The sequence below is a fragment of the Salvelinus namaycush genome, chromosome 22 (genome assembly GCF_016432855.1).
Source record: "Salvelinus namaycush isolate Seneca chromosome 22, SaNama_1.0, whole genome shotgun sequence".
Taxonomy (NCBI): Eukaryota; Metazoa; Chordata; class Actinopteri; order Salmoniformes; family Salmonidae; genus Salvelinus; species Salvelinus namaycush.
Window position 1 is genome coordinate 30,274,901 of NC_052328.1, and position 12,687 is coordinate 30,287,587.

Genomic DNA, 12,687 nt, shown 5'->3' on the forward strand with positions numbered 1-12,687 from the left:
GTAAAAAGTGAATCTCACTCGTACACGTACAGTACTTGTTGAAAATAGCATCTATTTATTCCAGCCCTTCATGTTTACCACATCTCAAATAAATCCCCAATAAATCACAGTGGGTTTGGAGTAAGCATGGGTTAAGCATTTGTCATCACAGGTTAGTATGAGTTAGCATGGGTTATCGTTAGCGTTTGATGGCCAGGGTGAGTCCGTCGCCCACAGTGAGCATGCTCAGATCGATCCTCTGATCCGTGTGGAGTTTCTTGTTGAGCTTGTCCAGAGTCTGGGAGGTCAGGTCATCAGGAGCAGGGTCCACCACTTTACCACTCCAGAGTACCTGGGGGGAGAAGGTGGGGGGATCAGAGATACAGGTGAGGTATCCTGTGGTCAGAAGGTCAGAAAGACAGGTCAAGGAAGTGTAATTAGATAGACAGGTGATAAACAGGTCAAGGAAGGGTAATCAGATAGACAGGTGATAGACAGGTCAAGGAAGGATAATTAGATAGACAGGTGATAGACAGGTGATAAACAGGTCAAGGAAGGATAATTAGATAGACAGGTGATAGACAGGTGATAAACAGGTCAAGGAAGGATAATTAGATAGACAGGTGATAGACAGGTCAAGGAAGGGTAATTAGATAGACAGGTGATAGACAGGTCAAGGAAGGGTAATCAGATAGACAGGTGATAGACAGCTCAAGGAAGGGTAATTAGATAGACAGGTGATAGATAGGTCAAGGAAGGGTAATTAGATAGACAGGTGATAGACAGGTCAAGGAAGGGTAATTAGATAGACAGGTGATAGACAGGTCAAGGAAGGGTAATTAGATAGACAGGTGATAGATAGGTCAAGGAAGGGTAATTAGATAGACAGGTGATAGACAGGTCAAGGAAGGGTAATTAGATAGACAGGTGATAGACAGGTCAAGGAAGGGTAATTAGATAGACAGGTGATAAACAGGTGATAAACAGGTCAAGGAAGGATAATTAGATAGACAGGTGATAGACAGGTCAAGGAAGGGTAATTAGATAGACAGGTGATAGACAGGTCAAGGAAGGGTAATTAGATAGACAGGTGATAGACAGGTCAAGGAAGGGTAATTAGATAGACTGGTGATAGACAGGTCAAGGAAGGGTAATTAGATAGACAGGTGATAAACAGGTCAAGGAAGTGTAATTAGATAGACAGGTGATAAACTGTTCAAGGAAGGATAATTAGATAGACAGGTGATAAACAGGTCAAGGAAGTGTAATTAGATAGACAGGTGATAGACAGGTCAAGGAAGGGTAATTAGATAGACAGGTGATAGACAGGTCAAGGAAGGGTAATCAGATAGACAGGTGATAAACAGGTCAAGGAAGGGTAATTAGATAGACAGGTGATAGACAGGTCAAGGAAGGGTAATTAGATAGACAGGTGATAGACAGGTCAAGGAAGGGTAATTAGATAGACAGGTGATAGACAGGTGATAAACAGGTCAAGGAAGGGTAATTAGATAGACAGGTGATAGGCAGCTCAAGGAAAGGTAATTAGATAGACAGGTGATAGACAGGTCAAGGAAGGGTAATTAGATAGACAGGTGATAGACAGGTGATAAACAGGTCAAGGAAGGATAATTAGATAGACAGGTGATAGACAGGTGATAAACAGGTCAAGGAAGGGTAATTAGATAGACAGGTGATAAACAGGTCAAGGAAGGATAATTAGATAGACAGGTGATAAACAGGTGATAAACAGGTCAAGGAAGGATAATTAGATAGACAGGTGATAGACAGGTGATAAACAGGTCAAGGAAGGATAATTAGATAGACAGGTGATAGACAGGTGATCACAGGAAGGATAATTAGATAGACAGGTGATAAACAGGTCAAGGAAGGATAATTAGATAGACAGGTGATAGACAGGTCAAGGAAGGGTAATTAGATAGACAGGTGATAACAGGTCAAGGAAGGGTAATTAGATAGACAGGTGATAGACAGGTCAAGGAAGGGTAATTAGATAGACAGGTGATAACAGGTCAAGGAAGGGTAATTAGATAGACAGGTGATAGACAGGTCAAGGAAGGGTAATTAGATAGACAGGTGATAACAGGTCAAGGAAGGATAATTAGATAGACAGGTGATAGACAGGTGATAAACAGGTCAAGGAAGGATAATTAGATAGACAGGTGATAGACAGGTCAAGGAAGGGTAATCAGATAGACAGGTGATAGACAGGTCAAGGAAGGGTAATCAGATAGACAGATTGGAGGAGTGAGGTGAAGTGGGAGACAGGTGAGGAGAGAGGCTCAGACTGAGGACAGAGGTGATAGGTTTCCCAAAGATTGGAAAGCTGCCGTGGTCATCCCTCTCTTCAAAGGGGAAGACACTCTAGACCCATTATGCTACAGACCTATATCTATCCTACCCTGCCTTTCTAAGGTCTTCGAAAGCCAAGTCAACAAACAGATTACCGACCACTTCGAATCCCACCGTACCTTCTGCGCTATGCAATCTGGTTTCAGAGCTGGTCATGGGTGCACCTCAGCCACGCTCAAGGTCATAAACGATATCATAACTGCCATCAATAAGAGACATTACTGTGCAGCCGTATTCATCGACCTGGCCAAGGCTTTCGACTCTGTCAATCACCACATTCTTATTGGCAGACTCAACAGCCTTGGTTTCTCAAATGACTGCCTCGCCTGGTTCACCAACTACTTCTCTGATAGAGTTCAGTGTGTCAAATCGGAGGGCCTGTTGTCCGGACCTCTTGCAGTCTCTATGGGGGTGCCACAGGGTTCAATTCTCTGGCCAACTCTCTTCTCGGTATACATCAATGATGTCGCTCTCGCTGCTGGTGATTCTCTGATCCATCTCTACGCAGACGACACCATTCTGGCCCTTCTTTGGACACTGTGTTAACTAACCTCCAGACGTGCTTCAATGTCATACAGCTCTCCTTCCGTGGCCTCCAACTGCTCTTAAATGCAAGTAAAACTAAGTGCATGCTCTTCAACCGATCACTGCCCGCACATGCCCGCCCGTCCAGCATCACTACTCTGGACAGTTCTGACTTAGAATATGTGGACAACTACAAATACCTAGGTGTCTGACTAGACTGTAAACTCTCCTTCCAGACTCACATTAAGCATCTCCAATCCAAAATTAAATCTAGAATCGGCATCCTATTTCGCAACAAAGCATCCTTCACTCATGCAGCCAAACATACCCTCGTAAAACTGACCACCCTACCGATCCTCGACTTTGGCGATGTCATCTATAAAATAGCCTCCAACATTCTACTCAACAATTTGGATGCAGTTTATCACAGTGCCATCCGTTTTGTCACCAAAGCCCCATATATTACCCACCACTGCGACCTGTACGCTCTCGTTGGCTGGCCATCGCTTCATACTCGTTGCCAAACCAACTGGCTCCAGGTCATCTACAAGTCTCTGCTAGGTAAAGCCCCGCCTTATCTCAGCTCACTGGTCACCATAGCAGCACCCACTTGTAGCACGCGCTCCAGCAGGTCACCCCCAAAGCTAATTCCTCCTTTGGCCGCCTCTCTTTCCAGCTCTCTGCTGCCAATGACTGGAACGAACTGCAAAAATCTCTGAAGCTGGAGACTCTTACCTCCCTCACTAGCTTTAAGCACCAGCTGTCAGAGCAGCTCACAGATCACTGCACCTGTACATAGCTCATCTGTAATTTGCCCATCCAATCTACCTCATCCCCATACTGTATTTATTTATTTATCTTATTCCTTTGCACCCCAGTATCTCTACTTGCACATTCATCTTCTGTACACCCTACCATTCCAGTGTTTAATTGCTATATTGTAATTACTTCGCCACCATGGCATATTTATTGCCTTACCTCTCTTATCCTACCTCATTTGCACATGTTGTATATAGATTTTTCTACTGTATTTTTGATTGTATGTTTGTTTATTCCATGTGTAACCCTGTGTTGTTCCATGTGTCGAACTTCTTTGCTTAATCTTGGCCAGGTCGCAGTTGTAAATGAGAACTTGTTCTCAACTAGCCTACCTGGTTAAATAAAGGTTAAATAAAAAATGTATAAATAAATCTTTCTCTGTGTTTTATATGTAGGCCTATCTTTTCATGCATCTTTACCTTAGTTAGCTTATTAGATCAAATCGATTGCATGCTGGCATTATTCAAATCATATTCAAAATCACGACTCGCTTGTAGGAATAAAAGTTTGGGCATAGGCTACTCACATTATCGATGGCAATGATGCCCCCTTGTCTCACAAGCTCAAGAGACTTCTCGTAATATCTGTCATAGTTCCGTTTGTCCGCATCGATGAACACAAAGTCATAGGTGCCAGCTTCCCCAGCAGCTATCAACTCATCTAGGACAAACAAAAGATCACGTTGAAAAGGATTCACCCGTTTCACAACGGAATCGTGTTTGGGTTCTTTAAAATCAGTCACCTACCCAGTGTTTTTATACACATTTGAAGACGGACATTAATTTTATCCTCGACTCCGGCCTAGAAAAGAGAAAGGATGACAAGGGTAGTTAGTCTAGGCATCTGTACTGTTAAGTCCATTTAAATGTTTCAATGTGCTTTAAATAAAATGTTGACTTGATTTCGAGTTTAGATTGTTTGAAGCAGATAATACCAACCATTTTTTTTAAGAAGCTCTTAATTTGGCATTGGGAAAAACACGAGATGAACTGTTACAAAAAAGACCCGCTTAAGCTAAAGAACACTCCGTAATGTTCACAACCACATATACTTTGAATTCACGAAAAGTGGGAGGTGTGGTCAAGAAACACTGGTATATTTTATCATCAGACCCAGCTTTGCCGGCTGAATTTAAAAATCACTCACTTATTGTGTATAGGAGAGGAATTTACGCGATAAATTGGTTCATGCCAACTGCCAGCCACAAAAGAAAATGTGTGTGAATATTGTGTGAAAGTGTGAATATTTCTGCCACCCACACACAGGAAAACGGTTCCAAATAAATGACATTATTAGGTGTTCCACCACCCATGTTATTTACATTATTAAATGTCCATGTGGGCTCAGCTATGTCGGTAAATCATCCCGCTCTCTCAAACAGAGAATTAGTGAACATAAAAGTTCAATCAGGCGAAACGACAGGGATTATCCAGTCGCAGTACATTTCAATGACCTAAAGCATGACATTTCTACCTTTATATTTTGTGGCATAGAGAAAGTTAAGATATCAGACAGGGGAGGTGATATTAATAATAGTCTGAGTAAAAGAGAATGTTTTGGGATTTTCACCCTCCAGACATTATTTCCTAAAGGACTTAATGATGAAATGCCTATGTATGTTATGTTGTGAATTTGAATATTTGAATATGTGTGCCTATGTGCCTACTCTGATGTTTTCCGTACGATGTACCCAATGACTAATGAAAACTTGCTATGTCCTCATTGTGGTTTTACAGACGTGTATAATACGTCTTATTTATACACTTTTGTAATATTTATGCAATGCATATTGTTATATTTGGTAGCACTTATTTGTTTTTCCTTTGCCTCCAACCCCCTTTGATGTGTGGAACGGATGTGGGTGGGGCTAGGTGTAAATTAAAAAAAATCACAAAAGCTCTGACGAAGGCCGTGAGGCCGATACGTAACCTTATTAAATATCAGTGATACTATCAAGAGCAGTGTGCGGTTTCTTTGTTCAACTGTTGCCATGCACCTGTAAATAAGATTGTTCAGATGTGCGAGTGCCTTTTGAATTTTTTAACAGACAATACCAACCATTTTCTGTCACAATGGTTGACCTGTGTTGTGTACAGTAGTATTTCTACTGTTTGGAGGGGGGCATTACGTTCATTGTAGGGATTCTCTGCTGCTTGGCTTTGCACCTTTTCGTAGACACTTTCTTCTGAGCAGACGGCCTCACTACTCCACCCACAGCACTTTGTGAAGTCTGACTGACAGAAGTTAGATACTGAATATGCTGTATTGAAGCTTTTGGAGAGACAATCAATGTTTCTGAATTCCAACGGGTTGAATGGGTTTAGATGTTGTTTTGGGGTTCAATACTGGACAAACAGATCTAATTCCTGTCTAGAGGAATATTGGAGCTAGTAAACTAGCTGAATGACTAGCGGAATGTTGATCTGACCTCTTTAAAGAAAGGTTTAGCAATGTTCACGTATTCGTCGTCTATTTCACATGCTACCACTTGACCACTCTCTGGTACAACCAACGCCATGTTCAGGGTGTTGTACCCCGTGTACATCCCTGGAGAGAGGAAAATATTAACATTAGTCTCTTCTGATATTAGAATGAGGGCAGTTCATTCAGAATTAGTGAATGTTGAAAAGATTGGCACAATGAAAGATGTTCCAAATAATATAGTAACATTAAATGTTTTCAGGATGAAGCTTGTTTTATCATTACATACCAATTTCAATGGTTTTGCTGGCATTGATCAGTTTGGCCAGATTTGCCATCAGTTGTGCTTGTTCACTAGCAACCAGCATGATGCTCCATGGGTCCTCAAGGGTTTTCTGCAACATGAAGGAAGGAGAATTTTTTATTTTATTTAACCTTTATTTAACTAGGTAAACCAGTTAATAACAAATTAAGAACAAAAATTCAATGATGGCCTACCAAAAGGCAAAAGGCCTCCTGCGGGGACGGAGACTGGGATTTATATTACATTTTTACATTTTTGTAAATATAGGACAAAGCACACATCACGACAAGAGAGACAACACAACACTGCATGAAGAGAGACCTAAGACAACAACATAGGAAGGCAGCAACACATGACAACACAGCATGGTAGCAACACATCATGACAACAACACAACATGGTAGCAGCACAAAACATGGTACAAACATTATTGGGCACAGACAACAGCACAAAAGGCAAGAAGGTAAAGACAACAATACATCACGCAAAGCAGCCACAACTGTCAGTAAGAGTGTCCATGATTGAGTGTTGAATGAAGAGATTGAGATAGAAGTGTCTAGTTTGAGTGTTTGTTGCAGCTCGTACCAGTCGCTAGCTGCAGCGAACTGAAAGACGAGCGACCCAGGCATTTGTGTGCTTTGGGGACCTTTAACAGAATGTGACTGGCAGAATGGGTGTTGTATGTGGTGGATGAGGGCTGCAGTAGATATCTCAGATAGGGGGGAGTGAGGCCTAAGAGGGTTTTATAAATAAGCATCAACCAGTGGGTCTTGCGACGGGTATACAGAGATGACCAGTTTACAGAGGAGTATAGAGTGCAGTGATGTGTTCTATAAGGAGCATTGGTGGCACATCTGATGGCCGAATGGTAAAGAACCTCTAGCGAGAGCACCCTTACCTGCCGATCTATCAATTACATCTCCATAATCTAGCCTGGGTAGGATGGTCATCTGAAACAGGGTTAGTTTGGCAGCTGGGGTGAAAGAGGAGCGATTACGATAGAGGAAACAAAGTCTAGATTTAACTTTAGCCTGCAGCTTTGATTTGTGCTGAGAGAAGGACAGTGTACCGTCTTGCCATACATGACCTTTGTTGTGGAGGTGTTCAGAACAAGGTTAAGGGTTGAAAAAGCTTGTTGGACACTAAGAAAGCTTTGTTACAGAGCGTTTAACACAAAATCAGAATGATGTTGTTTGATTTCAAACATCGACAAAAAAAGACTAAAACATGACTTTTTTATGACATAATCTAATCGAACAATGTAATTACGCCGTATTGCTGACTGCAGCTTCTCAGTACAGTGTTTGTATAGTACTGTGCTGACCTCTAGTGGTTATAGTAGCCTATTGAACTGTCATGATACTGTAGAAAACCAGTGTCTCTCTGTACACATCTGGTTTGTATGTACAGTACATTCCTGCTTTTCATCTCATAAACACCCTGGTTCTCCCCAGTCTTACCAGTCCAACCCTAGCCCTAGTTTCATGTCCTCATCCCGGTTCAACCCTAACACTAGCCTCAACCTCAACCCTAATCCTGGCTCTAACCCAGTCCAGTCTTACCAGTCCAACCCTAGCCCTAGTTTCATGTCCTCATCCCGGTTCAACCCTAACACTAGCCTCAACCTCAACCCTAATCCTGGCTCTAACCCAGTCCAGTCTTACCAGTCCAACCCTAGCCCTAGTTTCATGTCCTCATCCCGGTTCAACCCTAACACTAGCCTCAACCTCAACCCTAATCCTGGCTCTAACCCAGTCCAGTCTTACCAGTCCAACCCTAGCCCTAGTTTCATGTCCTCATCCCGGTTCAACCCTAACACTAGCCTCAACCTCAACCCTAATCCTGGCTCTAACCCAGTCCAGTCTTACCAGTCCAACCCTAGCCCTAGTTTCATGTCCTCATCCCGGTTCAAACCTAACACTAGCCTCAACCTCAACCCTAATCCTGGCTCTAACCCAGTCCAGTCTTACCAGTCCAACCCTAGCCCTAGTTTCATGTCCTCATCCCGGTTCAACCCTAACACTAGCCTCAACCTCAAACCTAATCCTGGCTCTAACCCAGTCCAGTTTTACCAGTCCAACCCTAGCCCTAGTTTCATGTCCTCATCCCGGTTCAACCCTAACACTAGCCTCAACCTCAACCCTAATCCTGGCTCTAACCGAGTCCAGTCTTACCAGTCCAACCCTAGCCCTAGTTTCATGTCCTCATCCCGGTTCAACCCTAACACTAGCCTCAACCTCAAACCTAATCCTGGCTCTAACCCAGTCCAGTCTTACCAGTCCAACCCTAGCCCTAGTTTCATGTCCTCATCCCGGTTCAACCCTAACACTAGCCTCAACCTCAACCCTAATCCTGGCTCTAACCCAGTCCAGTCTTACCAGTCCAACCCTAGCCCTAGTTTCATGTCCTCATCCCGGTTCAACCCTAACACTAGCCTCAACCTCAACCCTAATCCTGGCTCTAACCCAGTCCAGTCTTACCAGTCCAACCCTAGCCCTAGTTTCATGTCCTCATCCCGGTTCAACCCTAACACTAGCCTCAACCTCAAACCTAATCCTGGCTCTAACCCAGTCCAGTCTTACCAGTCCAACCCTAGCCCTAGTTTCATGTCCTCATCCCGGTTCAACCCTAACACTAGCCTCAACCTCAACCCTAATCCTGGCTCTAACCCAGTCCAGTCTTACCAGTCCAACCCTAGCCCTAGTTTCATGTCCTCATCCCGGTTCAACCCTAACACTAGCCTCAAAAACAACCACAACCCTAACCCTGGCTCTAACCCAGTCCAGCCTTACCAGTCTGAGTTTGGTCATGACAGGATGTTCTCTCAGTGAGTTGTTCACGACATACTGCAGCACTGGGTCGTTCTTCCCTCCACTGTGGCTCTTACCTGGCAGGGCAGATCCAATTCCTGTGCCTGACCAAAAAAACATCAGTTACAAATTTAGTTTTGCATGGTAACCCATCTAAACGTCATTTTAATTGTCAGCCCCAAAGCCGTGTTCGCAACCATGGCAAATATTGATTACAGCGGGTTCAGGATTTAGCAAGTTAACCTTTGTAAAGAATTCTTTACTGTCAACATCAGGATAAGAAATTGCAGTGCTTAAAGATGTTTAAAAGATGGATATTCTCTGAGTCTGTGCCCTTGTTTGGCCTGTAAGGAAAAAACAGAATGGTGTGGGCTTACTGGTCAAAAACAGCTGATTTTGCCAGCTCAGCCAATGAGATGTGCATGCACTTGGATATTCAAACGATCTACCACCTCAGAGTTCCATGTGGGGTCAAGCTGCTCTGGCTGCCCCTGATGTCCAGCATGCAGACTTGCCTTTGCAGCTTGTAAACCACGTTGTGTGGAGGCTCTGTTTTGACACTCTTTCTTGTTGGTTAGCGGTCTATCTACGTTTGCAGCGATTGCTAGCGTGCTAGCTAAGTGCTTCTTAACAGCCAACTCTTATTAACCACATCATTTGAAAAAGTGACTGGCGAGATAGTTGTTGCAATCCTGGGGCCTCATTTATAGCCATTGCGTGAATTGCACACTAAACCTGGTGCATGGCATGCATATGTATGTTTCCTATTTACTAATCAGAACTTGATCAAATGTCTTTGAAGGTGATGACAGAATGTTTAACCTTTGCAGTGACATTTGCTGTAGGCCGTGGCTATCTGACAGACAAAAAGTTTATGTAAGACAACAACAAAGGCAAATAGCTGTGGACCTGTAAACAGACCGTTTGAATTCAATAGGACCTAATGTTTTGCATTTACTTTTTCTCCAACCTACGCTGCTGCACTGCGTAAATTCTAGAACATTGTCTACTCACAGTGATGGCCATAACTTACACACTTCAATGCAAAATGTCATATGTCTGTTCACCTGTTAAATTCTACTGTATGTTATAAACCAGATTCCTTTCTGTGCATAGAGCAAAATACTTGAATTAATAGCGTATCTAATAGGCCCAGTTAAATGAGAGATGTGCATGGTAATTGTTTGTAGTCTGTGGCTACTTCGGGAATATGAACCCATCATGGCCAAAACAGTTTAAGAATTTATTCTGCAATGGTTCTGAAAATATGTATTATGTGTATAAACGCAATATTGTCTACTAGAGAAATGTGAAATGACAGTATTCAGAGGAAAACTACAGAAGTAACCTACAACCGTCTGTGCCACCGTTAATAAACTGTGCTCTGGATCTGAGCTCTGGATCGGATGATTTAGAGTCAAATAACTTGTCTATTTACTACTATGAAGTGGGTGCAATTAAACGAGATATGGGACAAATAGTATACAGTACTTGTTCTAGGACTATGTGCTAGCAACCTGGTGAGTATGAAACCATCACAGAAAAGGTCAGGAATTTATTATGCAATGATCATGGAAATTAAATAAATAATAGCCTAGAAAATAGATGCCTATTTCTAATTATTTTAAAATGCAAAGATAAATAGATTTTCTCTCTTCTCACTAACAGCAAATGATTGCATCTTATTAACCTGTTTATTGTTATGAACAAGCGTGTCCAGTATATCCCCCACATGCACAACATACTAATCTACTTGCAATGCAAAACTTCAACCACTAGAAAGTGCATACACAGTCTAAAGTTTGCTGGAAGGTGAGCACATTTTCAAGTCAAGTTCAGTTTTTATAAATCCTAACTTTTGTGTGAAAACTGGTGCACGCACATTTTGGGGTATATTTTGTATGTATGTAAATGTTTATAAATGAGGCCCCCGAGCCTAAGTCTCCCCCCTCGTCAGCAGGTACTGTAGCCTAGTGGTTAGAGCCGAAAGGTTGCTGGATCGAATCCCCGAGCTGACAAGGTAAAAATCTGTCATTCTGCCCCTGAACAAGGCAGTTAACCCACTGTTCCCCGGTAGGCTGTCATTGTAAATACGAATTTGTTCTCAACTGACTTGCCTAGTTAAATAAAGGTTAAATAAAAACAATTTTCTCCTCTCTAATGGAAAAATTGCACAGCGAGATATTTACCTGTTAGTGCAAGAACAAGCTGAATGCAGAAATACATCTTGATATCTGGAGCCATTTTGGAAGTGTGTCTATTCAGCTATATAGAGTGAACACCAAAGAGACTGTATTGAGGGAATGTGGGTCTACTATTTATACAGAGTGGATGGGAAAGTCCACTGGTCTCCATGTGTGTTTGTTTTGAACTATCTTTTTGGGTGAGGGACAAGATATCGACCACTCTGTATGTAAACACTTTCCTCACAATGTGTTTTCCAGACACCACCCCATGATCCCCATGATGTAAGAGTGGAGTTTCCAAGGTGTCAGCCAAAGGGAACCATTGTTTGAAGCTCACTGTATGCAGTACAGAGGGTCAAATAATACATACAAATACTAGATGTGTAACGCAGACACTGGGAGTTAGGAAGCAAGTACAGGGGGTGAATTTAATAATAAATAGAACAATACAAAACAAGAGTTTAGCATCTGGACATGAGAAAGATAACTAATACTGCCTGGGGAAACAGCCAAAGGGAATGACAGACATAAGGTAGAAGTGATCATAGAAGTGATGGAGTCTCATGAGGCGCAGGTGCGCGTAACGATGGTGGCAGTTGTGCGTAATAATAAGTAAACTGCCGACAATGAGCGCCAGAGAGGGGAAGGGGGAGTAGACGTGACAGTACCCCCTCCCTGACTTGTGGCTCAAGCTGCAGGACGCCGACCAGAGAAACAATCCAGAGTACCAGGAGCAGGCCGGTCGCCTCTGATGAATCACGGGAACCTGAAGAGCCAGCTGAAGAGTGGGAACAAGTCGTGCCGGTTGAGGCGCGGGAGCCTGATGAGCCAACCGAGACTTAAGAGCCTGTTGAACCAGCTGAGGCTTGGAAGCCTGACGGACTGGCTGAGGCATCCCCGGTAGCTTCGGCAGTGGCCCTTGGACCCGACATCACCAGCAAAAAACAACAACAACAACAAAAATCACTGTTGCTTCAATTTGTTGAGGCAGTATTCTGTAACGCAGACGCTGGGAGTCAGCAAGCAAGTACAGGGGGTGAAATGAATAATAAATGGAACAATACAAAACAAGAGTAGCGTCTGGACATGGAAACATAACTAATACTGGCTGGGGAACGAACCAAAGGGAATGACAGACATAAGGTAGGTAATCAAAGAAGTGATGGAGTCCAGGTGAGTCTCATGAGGCGCAGGTGCGCGTAACGATGGTGGCAGGTGTGCGTAATAATAAGTAAACTGGCGACAATGAGTGCCAGAGAGGGGGAGCGGG

General features: G+C 43.1%; 1 protein-coding gene across 1 annotated transcript; it reads right to left on the reverse strand.

Annotated features, from left to right (window-relative positions):
• Window positions 1–32: 32 nt before the first annotated feature.
• On the reverse strand, window positions 33–11,551 carry LOC120017754 (catechol O-methyltransferase domain-containing protein 1-like). Its single transcript, XM_038960721.1, has 7 exons — window positions 11,421–11,551; window positions 9,214–9,335; window positions 6,407–6,512; window positions 6,125–6,243; window positions 4,443–4,497; window positions 4,223–4,356; window positions 33–331 (listed from the first exon to the last, which is right to left on the reverse strand). The coding sequence occupies exons 1-7, from the start codon at window positions 11,473–11,475 to the stop codon at window positions 179–181; spliced, it is 744 nt and encodes a 247-aa protein (XP_038816649.1). The 5' UTR covers window positions 11,476–11,551; the 3' UTR covers window positions 33–178.
• Between the last annotated feature and the right edge of the window lie 1,136 nt (window positions 11,552–12,687).